At 32.4% G+C, this 20,233-nt stretch overlaps 1 protein-coding gene across 1 annotated transcript in view; it reads left to right on the top strand.

The window, feature by feature from the left end:
* Positions 1-20,233, top strand: part of LOC138332540 (serine-rich adhesin for platelets-like) — a 42,199-nt gene that overhangs the window by 4,161 nt on the left and 17,805 nt on the right. The window contains exons 5-8 of the mRNA XM_069280544.1: positions 9,243-9,719; positions 10,241-10,369; positions 10,571-10,693; positions 19,782-19,816. Of these exons, the coding sequence (XP_069136645.1) occupies positions 9,243-9,719; positions 10,241-10,369; positions 10,571-10,693; positions 19,782-19,816 (764 nt within the window). The remainder of the gene's footprint in view (positions 1-9,242; positions 9,720-10,240; positions 10,370-10,570; positions 10,694-19,781; positions 19,817-20,233) is intronic.

Consider the following 20,233-nt stretch of genomic DNA (forward strand, 5'->3'; position numbering starts at 1 on the left):
TTTTAGGAAATAACAGTATCCATGTATGGGTATCCCTAGTTATACTGACAACAACAGTATCTATGTATGGGTATCCATAGTAATAATGACAACAACAGTATCTATGTATGGGTATCCATGGTAATAATGACAACAACAGTATCTATGTATGGGTATCCATAGTAATAATGACAACAACAGTATCTATGTATGGGTATCCATAGTAATAATGACAACAACAGTATCTATGTATGGGTATCCATAGTAATAATGACAACAACAGTATCTATGTATGGGTATCCATAGTAATAATGACAACAACAGTATCTATGTATGGGTATCCATAGTAATAATGACAACAACAGTATCTATGTATGGGTATCCATAGTAATAATGACAACAACAGTATCTATGTATGGGTATCCATAGTAATAATGACAACAACAGTATCTATGTATGGGTATCCATAGTAATAATGACAACAACAGTATCTATGTATGGGTATCCATAGTTATAATGACAACAACAGTATCTATGTATGGGTATCCATAGTAATAATGACAACAACAGTATCTATGTATGGGTATCCATAGTAATAATGACAACAACAGTATCTATGTATGGTATCCATAGTAATAATGACAACAACAGTATCTATGTATGGGTATCCATAGTAATAATGACAACAACAGTATCTATGTATGGGTATCCATAGTAATAATGACAACAACAGTATCTATGTATGGGTATCCATAGTAATAATGACAACAACAGTATCTATGTATGGGTATCCATAGTAATAATGACAACAACAGTATCTATGTATGGGTATCCATAGTTATAATGACAACAACAGTATCTATGTATGGGTATCCATGGTAATAATGACAACAACAGTATCTATGTATGGGTATCCATAGTAATAATGACAACAACAGTATCTATGTATGGGTATCCATAGTAATAATGACAACAACAGTATCTATGTATGGGTATCCATAGTAATAATGACAACAACAGTATCTATGTATGGGTATCCATAGTTATACTGACAACAACAGTATCTATGTATGGGTATCCATAGTAATAATGACAACAACAGTATCTATGTATGGGTATCCATAGTAATAATGACAACAACAGTATCTATGTATGGGTATCCATAGTAATAATGACAACAACAGTATCTATGTATGGGTATCCATAGTAATAATGACAACAACAGTATCTATGTATGGGTATCCATAGTAATAATGACAACAACAGTATCTATGTATGGGTATCCATAGTAATAATGACAACAACAGTATCTATGTATGGGTATCCATAGTAATAATGACAACAACAGTATCTATGTATGGGTATCCATAGTAATAATGACAACAACAGTATCTATGTATGGGTATCCATAGTAATAATGACAACAACAGTATCTATGTATGGGTATCCATAGTAATAATGACAACAACAGTATCTATGTATGGGTATCCATAGTAATAATGACAACAACAGTATCTATGTATGGGTATCCATAGTAATAATGACAACAACAGTATCTATGTATGGGTATCCATAGTAATAATGACAACAACAGTATCTATGTATGGGTATCCATAGTAATAATGACAACAACAGTATCTATGTATGGGTATCCATAGTAATAATGACAACAACAGTATCTATGTATGGGTATCCATAGTAATAATGACAACAACAGTATCTATGTATGGGTATCCATAGTAATAATGACAACAACAGTATCTATGTATGGGTATCCATAGTAATAATGACAACAACAGTATCTATGTATGGGTATCCATAGTAATAATGACAACAACAGTATCTATGTATGGGTATCCATAGTAATAATGACAACAACAGTATCTATGTATGGGTATCCATAGTAATAATGACAACAACAGTATCTATGTATGGGTATCCATAGTTATAATGACAACAACAGTATCTATGTATGGGTATCCATAGTAATAATGACAACAACAGTATCTATGTATGGGTATCCATAGTAATAATGACAACAACAGTATCTATGTATGGGTATCCATAGTAATAATGACAACAACAGTATCTATGTATGGGTATCCATAGTAATAATGACAACAACAGTATCTATGTATGGGTATCCATAGTAATAATGACAACAACAGTATCTATGTATGGGTATCCATAGTAATAATGACAACAACAGTATCTATGTATGGGTATCCCTAGTTATAATGACAACAACAGTATCTATGTATGGGTATCCATAGTTATAATGACAACAACAGTATCTATGTATGGGTATCCATAGTAATAATGACAACACAGTATCTATGTATGGGTATCCATATAATATGACAACAACAGTATCTATGTATGGGTATCCATAGTAATAATGACAACAACAGTATCTATGTATGGGTATCCATAGTAATAATGACAACAACAGTATCTATGTATGGGTATCCATAGTAATAATGACAACAACAGTATCTATGTATGGGTATCCATAGTAATAATGACAACAACAACAGTATCTATGTATGGGTATCCATAGTAATAATGACAACAACAGTATCTATGTATGGGTATCCATAGTAATAATGACAACAACAGTATCTATGTATGGGTATCCATAGTTATAATGACAACAACAGTATCTATGTATGGGTATCCATAGTAATAATGACAACAACAGTATCTATGTATGGGTATCCATAGTAATAATGACAACAACAGTATCTATGTATGGGTATCCATAGTAATAATGACAACAACAGTATCTATGTATGGGTATCCATAGTAATAATGACAACAACAGTATCTATGTATGGGTATCCATAGTAATAATGACAACAACAGTATCTATGTATGGGTATCCATGTAATAATGACAACAACAGTATCTGTAATCATATATATGAAAACAGTATCTATGTAGGTATCCATGTAATAATGACAACAACAGTATCTATGTATGGGTATCCATAGTAATAATGACAACAACAGTATCTATGTATGGGTATCCATAGTAATAATGACAACAACAGTATCTATGTATGGGTATCCATAGTAATAATGACAACAACAGTATCTATGTATGGGTATCCATAGTAATAATGACAACAACAGTATCTATGTATGGGTATCCATAGTAATAATGACAACAACAGTATCTATGTATGGGTATCCATAGTAATAATGACAACAACAGTATCTATGTAATAGGGTATCCATGTAATAATGACAACAACAGTATCTATGTATGGGTATCCATAGTAATAATGACAACAACAGTATCTATGTATGGGTATCCATAGTAATAATGACAACAACAGTATCTATGTATGGGTATCCATAGTAATAATGACAACAACAGTATCTATGTATGGGTATCCATAGTAATAATGACAACAACAGTATCTATGTATGGGTATCCATAGTAATAATGACAACAACAGTATCTATGTATGGGTATCCATAGTAATAATGACAACAACAGTATCTATGTATGGGTATCCATAGTAATAATGACAACAACAGTATCTATGTATGGTATCCAGTAATAATGACAACAACAGTATCTATGTATGGGTATCCATAGTAATAATGACAACAACAGTATCTATGTATGGGTATCCATAGTAATAATGACAACAACAGTATCTATGTATGGGTATCCATAGTAATAATGACAACAACAGTATCTATGTATGGGTATCCATAGTAATAATGACAACAACAGTATCTATGTATGGGTATCCATAGTAATAATGACAACAACAGTATCTATGTATGGGTATCCATAGTAATAATGACAACAACAGTATCTATGTATGGGTATCCATAGTAATAATGACAACAACAGTATCTATGTATGGGGTATCCATAGTAATAATGACAACAACAGTATCTATGTATGGGTATCCATAGTAATAATGACAACAACAGTATCTATGTATGGGTATCCATAGTAATAATGACAACAACAGTATCTATGTATGGGTATCCATAGTATATAATGACAACAACAGTATCTATGTATGGGTATCCATAGTAATAATGACAACAACAGTATCTATGTATGGGTATCCATAGTAATAATGACAACAACAACAGTTCTTATGTATGGGTATCCATAGTAATAATGACAACAACAGTATCTATGTATGGGTATCCATAGTAATAATGACAACAACAGTATCTATGTATGGGTATCCATAGTAATAATGACAACAACAGTATCTATGTATGGGTATCCATAGTAATAATGACAACAACAGTATCTATGTATGGGTATCCATAGTAATAATGACAACAACAGTATCTATGTATGGGTATCCATAGTAATAATGACAACAACAGTATCTATGTATGGGTATCCATAGTAATAATGACAACAACAGTATCTATGTATGGGTATCCATAGTAATAATGACAACAACAGTATCTATGTATGGGTATCCATAGTAATAATGACAACAACAGTATCTATGTATGGGTATCCATAGTAATAATGACAACAACAGTATCTATGTATGGGTATCCATAGTAATAATGACAACAACAGTATCTATGTATGGGTATCCATAGTAATAATGACAACAACAGTATCTATGTATGGGTATCCATAGTAATAATGACAACAACAGTATCTATGTATGGGTATCCATAGTAATAATGACAACAACAGTATCTATGTATGGGTATCCATAGTAATAATGACAACAACAGTATCTATGTATGGGTATCCATAGTAATAATGACAACAACAGTATCTATGTATGGGTATCCATAGTAATAATGACAACAACAGTATCTATGTATGGGTATCCATAGTAATAATGACAACAACAGTATCTATGTATGGGTATCCATAGTAATAATGACAACAACAGTATCTATGTATGGGTATCCATAGTAATAATGACAACAACAGTATCTATGTATGGGTATCCATAGTAATAAAGACAACAACAGTATCTATGTATGGGTATCCATAGTAATAATGACAACAACAGTATCTATGTATGGGTATCCATAGTAATAATGACAACAACAGTATCTATGTATGGGTATCCATGGTAATAATGATAACAACAGTATCTATGTATAGGTATCCATAGTAATAATGACAACAACAGTATCTATGTATGGGTATCCATGGTAATAATGATAACAACAGTATCTATGTATAGGTATCCATAGTAATAATGACAACAACAGTATCTATGTATGGGTATCCATGGTAATAATGATAACAACAGTATCTATGTATGGGTATCCATGGTAATAATGACAACAACAGTATCTATGTATGGGTATCCATGGTAATAATGATAACAACAGTATCTATGTATGGGTATCCATGGTAATAATGACAACAACAGTATCTATGTATGGGTATCCATAGTAATAATGACAACAACAGTATCTATGTATGGGTATCCATAGTAATAATGACAACAACAGTATCTATGTATGGGTATCCATAGTAATATTGACAACAACAGTATCTATGTAAGGGTATCCATAGTAATAATGACAACAACAGTATCTATGTATGGGTATCCATAGTAATATTGACAACGACAGTATCTATGTAAGGGTATCCATAGTAATAATGACAACAACAGTATCTATGTATGGATATCCATGGTAATAATGAAAACAAGAGTATTTATGTATGGGTATCCATAGTAATAATGACAACAACAGTATCTATGTATGGATATCCATGGTAATAATGAAAACAAGAGTATTTATGTATGGGTATTCTAGGTAACAGTGAATTAATTCTTATGTTAATTAACAGGTGATGATTGTCAAGGTGAGATGATAAATATAATAACATCTGCATAAGGATGTGTGTATTTGTGTGTATGCAACTTTTCCCCTTTCCTTTTCTTTCAATTACCTTTCCTTTTTAAACTTTTGCACAAGCTCTGACTACTCAATGCGAATCTCCACAAAACCCAAACAAATGATTCCAACACTCTGTGATCCACACAACAGCTGCTATCTAGTCCTTGCTAAAGCTTTTTACAAATCACTTCATGAGGTATTTTAACAAAATTGGTAAGAAAATCATGTCCTATCCGCCATGGGCCAAATATTAGCAATAAAATTTTTTTTTGCTATGTCCTAGCCTAAACAAACTTTGAGCCCTTAATCAAATACTCCTTGCTTGACATTGCTCATCCATTTACAGACTTTACCCATTGATACATTCAAAACAAGCTTTCTTGTTAAGTCACAGTGTTCTTGATTCCCAGAATTTTCATCTAGAAATTAAAAAGGTCAAGGTCGTATAAAAATCTGACCTGGCTGCGGATGTAACAGCTGTGTTACTAATCTTATCTTTAGTACATATAGCTATCTCCAATCACTGATCATACTCAAAAACATAAGTACAGCATGTCTTAAATATATATATATATATTTGAAATATATGTATATACCATATTTTTTGCGCATAAAGAGCACACCTACATATAGTCTACAGGAACGTTTTTCAGTTTTATTTGGGAAAAAAAGAAAATATTTACAAAAGAATCTCAGTTTTTGCATCTTCATTCAAAACGTTTGCAAAGCCTCCAAACACTCTTACAAAGCATTACAAAGCAAAATCAAACAGTTCCTATTGTCAAACCTGTATAAAGACCACCCAAGGGAATTTGTAAACTATTTATTACTACAGTCAAACTTGTCTATAAAGACCACCCAAGGAACAATGGAAACCGTTTTATGTAGGCAGATAGTCTTTATACACAGGTCGAATATTGTTGAAATGAGTGGTCTTATTAAGCAAGTGGCCTTTATACAGAGGTAGTCACTAAAGGCAGGTTTTACTGTGGAAGTATTTTATATGCTGTCTGTGGTATCTATATCTATCTTTGTAAGATACCACACCCATGCATTATTAACCTAGTTACAAGGATACCATAGGGTTAGGAATATTGGATTCACATATTGATACATTAATATTCCTCAAGATAGTTAAAAAAATATGGTGTAAACTGTCAAAACTGTATCCTTGTCTAGTCTGGGTCCCTGTACATTCAGGTATAAGTTTATGACATTTTGCTTCTTGATTATGATAATTAAGATTTGTATAATCTGTAAACCTGTCTATACTGACTAAAAAAGTAAAATATACTAGTCCTGGTGATATCTGGTTTATAGACAAGTTAAACTGAAGGTTTATTTCTAAAATATTAAGGGAGACACAAGTTGTATCAGCTATGTCAGCACTAACACTGTATATCACATTTTGTAAGATTGATAATGAATTGTGTTCATATCAACTCATTTACCCTTCAAACGCATTTAGACTGTTCTAAATCAAGGACTGTAATAGTCCATTATAAAATTTTGGGGATGATCATGAATGAGCTAATTAATACTGATGTTTTATTTATATTTCAATAGATATCACTACTTGTTTAACACATTTCTAGTTTGAAAGAAATTTTAAGATGTATTGTAGATAAACAAGTAATACTTACAACAAAACATCCTTCATTTATACACATTTGTTATACTCTTATGCATGTCAAGTTCTAAATATAGCCAGATTATTTATTTGATAAGCTATTGTTACGCGGGTTTTAAATCCACCATCTTTTATTGTATATATGCGGTATGGTGATTTTTTAGTACACATGTACACTAAGAGTAAACATGATGTAACAGTTGATTGCTGTACTTATACATGTATAATGTCCTGTCCTCAATATAGATATCTATACTCCTGATTGAAATACTTCCTCATAAGTTATACATACACAAATTTCAAGGACAAAGCTAAGATACAAGTGTAAGTATATGGTAGGCGGATAGTGTCTGTATATTGGTCTTGTTTAAGATTACATGCATATGTTTTGAGCAGGGATGTGATTCTTCCTCTTTTCAGAGGATTTCCTGTGATTGCACAATTTTTATAAGAAACAAATAACGTCAGATGTGATGAAATGGCCTTTATAAACACTAGCAGGAGGGTTTCCTCTTATTAGTCAAGATATTCTCCATTTGCTGATGGGATCAATCACATCACTGATTAAATATACATCACTATTTTTGAATTTCTTTGTGGGTATGAACAAAAAATTGTTTGCAAAATGAATTTGCGTAGCGGATTCTTACAAAAGTTTGCAAAGAAGATTTTTTTTCAAAACCTGATGAAATTAAAAAATAGTGACATCAATGTTAACAAGTAATTTTTTAGACTATTTGATAAAATAAAATACATTATAATGTGCGATTCCATTGGCTTTTCAAGGAATTCTTTTTCCAAATCAATTCAACGTTAATGTATCTATTGTGAGGCCACATTAATGTCAGGTTTTCGAGCCATTTTCAATTTTTTTTTATAGTGGTATGCAAAAACAGAATTGGCCAATCAGAAAGCCAGACTTTGTATGAAAACAAAGAAAAAATAATCATATATATATTTGTGTTTTCAGTTGATTCTATATTAGGTATATACTGGTGTCATGTCCTACATATTTTCCTTAAATCACAATAATACACTGAAATTTCAATTAACTTTAAGTTTAACTTACAATTTGTTATCAATTGCTTAAAAGGTTAACAAAAAGAAATGATAATAGCTCATTAGAGTTTGTATAATTAGTATGAAATATAGGACTAAATAAAATGTTTAGTTTGGTAAATATAAACTGAAAACATTGACAGTATAAATGGAAGAGAAAGGCCTTAATTATGAATTATAAATAGTTTTCTCTTGTTGACTGTCATGAAGAGACTGCCATCTTATTCAGTTCATAAAAGAATTAATTCCCCCATGTAAATGTTTTTTTTTTCAACTTAATGTCGTTACGTAATCCACCACTTAGGTACTGATCAAATTGATTTTCAAATTGGTTATCATTAGTGATTTACCTCCCCTTTGCTATAGGGAAGTGACTGTTTCAATCCTTGATTAAATATGATAGAAATCATTTCCTCTTTTGCTATATATTATGATGAAAATATTATCTCTCATCAGCTGTAATGGAAAGAACTTAGTGAACACATAGAAGTACACCATGTTTTGTTAGTAGTACAGGGATGTTCAATAGACATTTAAGGACTTTCAAAGGTATTTATCTTTTTTTGTGGTTAAGGTATTGTAGTAGCATTGTTACTGGGCCAAGTTTATTTTGGACCACTTATGAAGTAGGCATTCTTTATTCATTAATCACAACTATGTTGAACTTTTTTCATTATATAGCTGCCTCTCTTACATTTTATTCCCAGGAGGTCAACATTCAACACAATCCATGATGTTGGATGAGAGACCGAATATTGATGCCCCTCCAAGGTCCGCTGATTCATCTCCATCAATGGTCCCAACTACAGCTAATGTGACCATCCAAAATCAGGCATCACAGCAGACCACAACCGCCTCACCCCGTCCATTAGAGACCACAACCCCACAAACCACTCCTTCCACAACTGTACAGACCACACCTACAGCTGGAAGCTCAAATGCAATGCCTAACATACAAGTAACAAAAAATAGTAATGGCGCTGCAGCCAATTATTCATTGACAGGTTTTTCCAATGTACAGAACAAGCCATCATCTTCTTATTCTAAACAAGCCACTGTACCTATCCCAGGAGAAATGGGTCTGTTTCTGGAGCCAGACTTCAGCAGTCCGGAGAAGGTGATCGAATCTCTGGGACTGCCAGATAATGATGATACAAAGCGAGCTGTTAACACTGCCTTTGCACGTAAGCATCAATATTTCTACAAGGTACATGTAGGTATCTTTAAAGATCAGTATAATTCCTAATAATATGATATATCTTCATTTATTTATGTTGTCTCATATCACTTTGATATCAAATTGTTCACAACATTTCTACTTCATATTTCAGGCACTGTCCAGCACTAACTTTTAATATTTGAACTATGTATTGACATTTGAACTTCATGTTTTACAGACCCTGATATTTGAATTACATTGCTTTATATTGACTCAGAATTTCTTGTGTGTTGACCTTGATAATTTTTTACTGACCTTGAATTGTGTAAAGAAGCTGATTTATAACCTTTGTTTGTCATATTGACTTTGACTTTTATGCTACATTGACCATCACACCTTAATAATTATTTAACTGACCTTGATATTTGTAATCAATTGATCTTGAAATGTTGTATTGAATTGACCCTGACCTTTCTATTAAATTGACCCTGACCTATGTATTGATTTGACCTTGACCTTTGTATTCCATTGAACTTTGTTACCTAGGTGATGGTGAGCCTTCAATGGAGCGCCCTAAAGGCTTGTATACAGTGTTGCTAGTGGACACTTCCTACAGTACCAGAGTTCAATCAGCCAAGCCCATCATTGAAAACTTTATTGAAAGTTTCATGGACGGTATGTTGATTCAGACATTAGTTATGTATTCTTACAATATTCTATTGAGAATTTACCATAATTCTGAAGTCATGGGCCTTTGAAAAATTTGTTTGAGACTTAGAAATGATTTCTTTTCTACCCTTTTTATCATGCAATGGGGTAATTTAGAATGAGCAATATTGTTCCAATTTACATATAGTCGTGATTTTCTTATATCAGAGATTGAAGATTCTGCAGCTAATGAAACACTAGAGGAAAACGTTGCCTTGGTAACCTTTGGCAAATCTACTGGTATTCAGCAGGGATTCACCAACGACTTTTCTCTCATCAGGGATGCTTTTGGTAAGTAAGATAGGCCCATGACAAGGTAATTGAAACAATATCACGCCTAGCACTCTATCATACCTAGTAAGTAAAACAATATCATATATGACAAAAATTGTGTTATTTTGGTATTGCTCTGTTTCAGATACCCTATCATAAGGAAATTTTTTGGTATTGCTCTGTTTCAGATACCCTACCATAAAGTTATAAGTAAACCATTTTGATATTTCTCTGATACAGATGCCCTACCATAATGTTATAAGTAAACCATTTGATATTGCTCTGTTTCAGATACCCTACCATAACGTTATAAGTAAACCATTTTGGTATTGCTCTGTTACAGATACCCTACCATAACGTTATAAGTAAACCATTTTGATATTGCTCTGTTACAGATACCCTATACCATAACGTTATAAGTAAACCATTTTGATATTGCTCTGTTACAGATACCCTACCATAACGTTATAAGTAAACCATTTGATATTGCTCTGTTACAGATACCCTACCATAACGTTATAAGTAAACCATTTGATATTGCTCTGTTACAGATACCCTACCATAACGTTATAAGTAAACCATTTTGATATTGCTCTGTTACAGATACCCTACCATAACGTTATAAGTAAACCATTTTGATATTGCTCTGTTACAGATACCCTACCATAACGTTATAAGTAAACCATTTTGATATTGCTCTGTTTCAGATACCCTACCATAACGTTATAAGTAAACCATTTTGATATTGCTCTGTTTCAGATACCCTACCATAACGTTATAAGTAAACCATTTTGATATTGCTCTGTTACAGATACCCTACCATAACGTTATAAGTAAACCATTTGATATTACTCTGTTACAGATACCCTACCATAACGTTATAAGTAAACCATTTGATATTACTCTGTTACAGATACCCTACCATAACGTTATAAGTAAACCATTTTGATATTGCTCTGTTTCAGATACCCTTACCATAACATTATAAGTAAACCATTTGATATTTGCTCTGTTTCAGATACCCTACCATAACGTTATAAGTAAACCATTTGGATATTTCTCTGTTACAGATACCCTACCATAACGTTATAAGTAAACCATTTTGATATTTCTCTGTTACAGATACCCTACCATAAGGTTATAAGTAAACCATTTGATATTGCTCTGTTACAGATACCCTACCATAACGTTATAAGTAAACCATTTTTGATATTGCTCTGTTTCAGATACCCTACCATAACGTTATAAGTAAACCATTTTGGTATTGCTCTGTTTCAGATACCCTACCATAACGTTATAAGTAAACCATTATGATATTACTCTGTTACAGATACCCTACCATAACGTTATAAGTAAACCATTTGATATTGCTCTGTTTCAGATACCTATCATAAGTTATAAGTAAACCATTTTGGTATTGCTCTGTTTCAGATACCCTACCATAACGTTATAAGTAAACCATTTGGATATTGCTCTGTTACAGATACCCTACCATAACGTATAAGTAAACCATTTGATATTCTCTGTCAGATACCCTACCATAAGTTATAAGTAAACCATTTTGATATTGCTCTGTTTCAGATACCCTACCATAAGGTTATAAGTAAACCATTTTGATATTGCTCTGTTTCAGATACCCTACCATAACGTTATAAGTAAACCATTTTGGTATTGCTCTGTTACAGATACCCTACCATAAAGTTATAAGTAAACCATTATGATATTACTCTGTTACAGATACCCTACCATAACGTTATAAGTAAACCATTTTGATATTGCTCTGTTTCAGATACCCTACCATAACGTTATAAGTAAACCATTTTGGTATTGCTCTGTTTCAGATACCCTACCATAAGGTTATAAGTGCCATTTTGGTATTGCTCTGTTTCAGATACCCTACCATAACGTTATAAGTAAACCATTTTGATATTGCTCTGTTTCAGATACCCTACCATAACGTTATAAGTAAACCATTTTGGTATTGCTCTGTTACAGATACCCTACCATAACGTTATAAGTAAACCATTTTGATATTGCTCTGTTACAGATACCCTACCATAAGGTTATAAGTAAACCATTATGGTATTGCTCTGTTTCAGATACCCTACCATAACGTTATAAGTAAACCATTTTGGTATTGCTCTGTTTCAGATACCCTACCATAAACGTTATAAGTAAACCATTTTGATATTGCTCTGTTTCAGATACCCTACCATAACGTTATAAGTAAACCATTTTGATATTGCTCTGTTTCAGATACCCTACCATAACGTTTATAAGTAAACCATTTTGGTATTGCTCTGTTTCAGATACCCTACCATAACGTTATAAGTAAACCATTTTGATATTGCTCTGTTTCAGATACCCTACCATAACGTTATAAGTAAACCATTTTGATATTTACTCTGTTTCAGATACCCTACCATAACGTTATAAGTAAACCATTTTGATATTGCTCTGTTTCAGATACCCTACCATAACGTTATAAGTAAACCATTTTGGTATTGCTCTGTTTCAGATACCCTACCATAACGTTATAAGTAAACCATTTTGATATTGCTCTGTTACAGATACCCTACCATAACGTTATAAGTAAACCATTTTGGTATTGCTCTGTTACAGATACCCTACCATAACGTTATAAGTAAACCATTTTGATATTGCTCTGTTTCAGATACCCTACCATAACGTTATAAGTAAAACCATTTTGGTATTGCTCTGTTTTACAGATACCCTACCATAACGTTATAAGTAAACCATTTTGATATTGCTCTGTTTCAGATACCCTACCATAACGTTATAAGTAAACCATTTTGGTATTGCTCTGTTACAGTTACCCTATCATAAAGTTATAAGTAAACCATTTTGGTATTACTCTGTTTCAGATACCCTACCATAAACATTTATAAGTAAACCATTATGATATTACTCTGTTTCAGATACCCTACCATAACGTTATAAGTAAACCATTTTGATATTGCTCTGTTACAGATACCCTACCATAACGTTATAAGTAAACCATTTTGATATTGCTCTGTTACAGATACCCTACCATAACGTTATAAGTAAACCATTTTGGTATTGCTCTGTTACAGATACCCTACCATAACGTTATAAGTAAACCATTTTGGTATTGCTCTGTTACAGATACCCTACCATAACGTTATAAGTAAACCATTTTGGTATTGCTCTGTTTACAGATACCCTACCATAACGTTATATAAGTAAACCATTTTGGTATTGCTCTGTTACAGATACCCTACCATAACGTTATAAGTAAACCATTTTGATATTGCTCTGTTACAGATACCCTACCATAACGTTATAAGTAAACCATTTTGATATTGCTCTGTTACAGATACCCTACCATAACGTTATAAGTAAACCATTTTGATATTGCTCTGTTACAGATACCCTACCATAACGGTTATAAGTAAACCATTTTGTATTGCTCTGTTACAGATACCCTACCATAACGTTATAAGTAAACCATTTTGATATTGCTCTGTTTCAGATACCCTACCATAACGTTATAAGTAAACCATTTTGATATTACTCTGTTTCAGATACCCTACCATAACGTTATAAGTAAACCATTTTGGTATTGCTCTGTTTACAGATACCCTACCATAACGTTATAAGTAAACCATTTTGGTATTGCTCTGTTACAGATACCCTACCATAAACGTTATAAGTAAACCATTTTGGTATTACTCTGTTACAGATACCCTACCATAACGTTATAAGTAAACCATTTTGGTATTGCTCTGTTACAGATACCCTACCATAACGTTATAAGTAAACCATTTTGGTATTGCTCTGTTACAGATACCCTACCATAACGTTATAAGTAAACCATTTTGGTATTGCTCTGTTACAGATACCCTACCATAAGGTTATAAGTAAACCATTTTGATATTGCTCTGTTACAGATACCCTACCATAACGTTATAAGTAAACCATTTTGATATTGCTCTGTTACAGATACCCTACCATAACGTTATAAGTAAACCATTTTGGTATTGCTCTGTTTCAGATACCCTACCATAACGTTATAAGTAAACCATTTTGGTATTGCTCTGTTTCAGATACCCTACCATATAACGTTATAAGTAAACCATTTTGGTATTACTCTGTTTACAGATACCCTACCATAACGTTATATAAGTAAACCATTTTGGTATTGCTCTGTTACAGATACCCTACCATAAGGTTATAAGTAAACCATTTTGATATTGCTCTGTTACAGATACCCTACCATAACGTTATAAGTAAACCATTTTGGTATTGCTCTGTTTCAGATACCCTACCATAACGTTATAAGTAAACCATTTTGATATTGCTCTGTTTCAGATACCCTACCATAACGTTATAAGTAAACCATTTTGGTATTGCTCTGTTTCAGATACCCTACCATAACGTTATAAGTAAACCATTTTGGTATTGCTCTGTTACAGATACCCTACCATAACGTTATAAGTAAACCATTTTGATATTACTCTGTTACAGATACCCTACCATAACGTTATAAGTAAACCATTTTGGTATTGCTCTGTTACAGATACCCTACCATAAACGTTATAAGTAAACCATTCTTCAGAACCCTGGTAAACCATTTTGATATTCTCTGTTTCAGATACCCTACCATAACGTTATAAGTAAACCATTTTGATATTGCTCTGTTACAGATACCCTACCATAACGTTATAAGTAAACCATTTTGGATATTGCTCTGTTTCAGATACCCTACCATAACGTTATAAGTAAACCATTTTGGTATTGCTCTGTTTCAGATACCCTACCATAAACGTTATAAGTAAACCATTTTGGTATTGCTCTGTTACAGATACCCTACCATAACGTTATAAGTAAACCATTTTGGTATTGCTCTGTTACAGATACCCTACCATAACTGTTATAAGTAAACCATTTTGGTATTGCTCTGTTTCAGATACCCTACCATAACGTTATAAGTAAACCATTTTGGTATTGCTCTGTTTCAGATACCCTACCATAACGTTATAAGTAAACCATTTTGATATTGCTCTGTTTCAGATACCCTACCATAACGTTATAAGTAAACCATTTTGATATTGCTCTGTTACAGATACCCTACCATAAGGTTATAAGTAAACCATTTGATATTGCTCTGTTACAGATACCCTACCATAACGTTATAAGTAAACCATTTGATATTGCTCTGTTTCAGATACCCTACCATAAACGTTTTAAGTTATAAGTAAACCATTTTGATATTGCTCTGTTTCAGATACCCTACCATAACGTTATAAGTAAACCATTTTGATATTGCAGATATGTTACCATAACGTTATAAGTAAACCATTTTGGTATTGCTCTATACCATCATAAAGTTATAAGTAAACCATTTTGATATTGCTCTGTTACAGATACCCTACCATAACGTTATAAGTAAAACCTTTTGATATTGCTCTGTTACAGATACCTACCATAACGTTATAAGTAAACCATTTTGATATTGCTCTGTTTCAGATACCCTACCATAACGTTATAAGTAAACCATTTTGATATTGCTCTGTTTCAGATACCCTACCATAACGTTATAAGTAAACCATTTTGATATTGCTCTGTTTACAGATACCCTACCATAAAGTTATAAGTAAACCATTTTGGTATTGCTCTGTTACAGATACCCTACCATAACGTTATAAGTAAACCATTTTGATATTGCTCTGTTTCAGATACCCTACCATAAGGTTATAAGTAACCATTATGGTATTGCTCTGTTACAGATACCCTACCATAAGGTTATATAGTAAACCATTTTGGTATTGACTCTGTTAACAGATTTACCCTACCAATAAGTTATAAGTAAACCATTTTGATATTGCTCTGTTTCAGATACCCTACCATAACGTTATAAGTAAACCATTTTGATATTACTCTGTTACAGATACCCTACCATAACGTTATAAGTAAACCATTTTGATATTGCTCTGTTTCAGATACCCTACCATAACGTTATAAGTAAACCATTTTGATATTGCTCTGTTACAGATACCCTACCATAACGTTATAAGTAAACCATTTTGGTATTGCTCTGTTTCAGATACCCTACCATAAAGTTATAAGTAAACCATTTTGATATTACTCTGTTTCAGATACCTACAATAACGTTATAAGTAAACCATTTTGGTATTGCTCTGTTACAGATACCCTACCATAACGGTTATAAGTAAAATTTTGATATTCATTTTGGTATTGCTCTGTTTCAGATACCCTACCAATTAACGTTATAAGTAAACCATTTTGGTATTACATCTGTTTCAGATACCCTACCATAACGTTATAAGTAAACCATTTTGATTATTGCTCTGTTACAGATACCTACCATAACGTTATAAGTAAACCATTTTGGTATTGCTCTGTTTCAGATACCCATACCATAACGTTATAAGTAAAAACCATTTGGTATTGCTCTGTTACAGATACCCTATAACCATAGTTATAAGTAAACCTTTTTGTATTACTCTGTTTCAGATACCCTACCATAACGTTATAAGTAAACCATTTTGGTTATTGCTCTGTTTACAGATTACCTACCATAAACGTTATAAGTAAACCATTTTGGTATTACTACCCAGTTACAGATACCCTACCATAACGTTATAAGTAAACCATTTTGATATTACTCTGTTTCAGATACCCTACCATAACGTTATAAGTAAACCATTTTGGTATTGCTCTGTTTCAGATACCATACCATAACGTTATAATGTAAACCATTTTGAGTATTACCTCTTGTTTCAGATACCCTACCATAAGTTATAAGTAAACCATTATGATATTACTCTGTTTCAGATTACCCTACCATAACGTTATAAGTAAAACCTTTTGATATTACTCTGTTTCAGATACCCTACCATAACGTTATAAGTAAACCATTTTGGTATTACTCTGTTTCAGATACCCTACCATAACGTTATAAGTAAACCATTTTGATATTGCTCTGTTTCAGATACCCTACCATAACGTTATAAGTAAACCATTATGATAATTACTCTGTTTACAGATAACCCCTACCATAACCATAAAGTTATAAGTAAAACCATTTTGATATTTCTCTGTTTCAGATACCCTACCATAACGTTATAAGTAAAACCATTTGGTATTGCTCTGTTTCAGATACCCTACCAATAACGTTATAAGTAAACCATTTTGATATTGCTCTGTTTACAGATACCCTACCATAACGTTTATAAGTAAACCATTTTGGTATTGCTCTGTTACAGATACCTACCATAACGTTATAAGGTACCACCATTTTGATATTGCACTCTGTTTCAGATACCCTACCATAAACGTTATAAGTAAACCATTTTGTATTACTCTGTTTCAGATACCCTACCATAATTTTGGTTATAAGTAAACCCTTTTGATATTGCTCCGTTTCAGATACCCTACCATAACGTTTATGTAAACACTTTGGTATTGCTCTTTTACAGATACCCTGATCCACTAAGGTTACTAAGGTAAACCAGTCTTTGTATTGCTCAGTTGTTACAGATACCCTATCATAAGGTTAATAAGTAAACCATTTTGATATTGCTCTGTTACAGATACCCTTACCATAACTTTGGTGATAAGTAAACCATTTTGATATTGCTCTGTTTCAGATACCCCTACCATAAACAGTTATAAGTAACCATTATTGATATTGCTCTGTTTCAGATACCCTACCATAACGTTATAAGTAAACCATTTTGATATTGCTCTGTTACAGATACCCTACCATAAGGTTATAAGTAAACCATTTTGATATTACTCTGTTACAGATACCCTACCATAACGTTATAAGTAAACCATTTTGGTATTGCTCTGTTTCAGATACCCTATTACCATAAGGTTATAAGTAAACCATTTTGATATTGCTCTGTTTACAGATACCCTACCATAACGTTATAAGTAAACCATTTATGATATTGCTCTGTTACAGATACCCTACCATAAGGTTATAAGTAAACCATATTTGATATTGCTCTGTTTCAGATACCCTACCATAACGTTATAAGTAAACCATTTTGGTATTGCTCTGTTTACAGATACCCTACCATAACGGTGTTATAAGTAAACCATTTTGATATTGCTCTGTTTCAGATACCCTACCATAACGTTATAAGTAAACCATTTTGATATTGCTCTGTTACAGATACCCTACCATAAAGTTTATAAGTAAAACCATTTTGGTATTGCTCTGTATACAGATTACCCTACCATAACGTTGTTAGTAAGTGTAAACCATTTTGAGTTATTGCTCTGTTAATCAGATACTCCTACCATAACGGTTATAAGTAAAACCATTTGTGGTATTAGCTCTGTTTCAGATACCCTACCCATAAGTTATAATGTAATCCATTTGTTGGTATTACTCTGTTACAGATTACCCTACCATAATGCTTATAAGTAAACTCATTTTGGTATTGCTCTGTTACAGATACCCTACCATAAAACGGGTTATAAGTAAACCATTTTGGTATTGCTCTGTTTCTCAGATACCCTACCATAAGACGTTATAAGTAAATCCATTAGTGATATTACTCTGTTCAGATACACCTACCATAAACGTTATAAGTAAACCATTTTGGTATTGAACTCTGTTTCAGATACCTATCCATAATCCGTTATAAGTAAAACCTTTTTGGTATTACTCTGTTTCAGATACCCTATCATAACGTTATAAGTAAATCATTTTGGTATTGCTCTGTTACAAGATACCCTACCATAAGTTATAAGTATAAACCATTTTGGGTATTACTCTGTTTCAGATACCCTACCATAACGTTTATAAGTAACCATTTTGGCTATTACCATTCTGGTATTGTTCAGATACTTCTAACCATAACGTTATAAGTAAAATCATTTTGATATTACTCTTTTGTTACAGAGATACCCTACCATAACGTTATAAGTAAACCACTCTTTGGTTATAATGTCCATTTCGTTTCAGCTTACCAGATACCCCTACCATGACGTTTTATAAGGGTAAACCATTTTGATATTACCTCTGTTTCAAGATACCCTACCATGACGGTTATAAGTAAACCATTTTGATATTTCTCTGTTTCAGATACAATACCATTACAGATAATCCCATACAATAACGTAAGGTTATACGTAAACCATCTTTGATATTGCTCTGTTACAGATTCCCTACCATAACGTTATAATGTAAACCCATTATGTTATTACTCTGTGAAAGATACTACTACCATTAGGTTATAAGTAAAACCTTTTTGATATTACTCTGTTACAGATACCTATCACATAACGTTATAAGTAAACCACATTTTGGTATTGCCTCTGTTTCAGATTACCCTACCATAAGGTTATAAGTAAACCATTATGAATTGCTCTGGTTTCAGATACTCCTACCAATAAAGTTATAAGTAAACCATTTTTGATAATTGCTCTGTTAAAAGATACCCTACCTTAACGGTTATAAGGTAAAACCATTTTGGTATTGCTCTGTTTCAGATACCCTACCATAACGTATACTAAGTTAACCATTTTGGTTTATGC

This window comes from Argopecten irradians, chromosome 10 (assembly GCF_041381155.1).
Source record: "Argopecten irradians isolate NY chromosome 10, Ai_NY, whole genome shotgun sequence".
Taxonomy (NCBI): domain Eukaryota; kingdom Metazoa; phylum Mollusca; class Bivalvia; order Pectinida; family Pectinidae; genus Argopecten; species Argopecten irradians.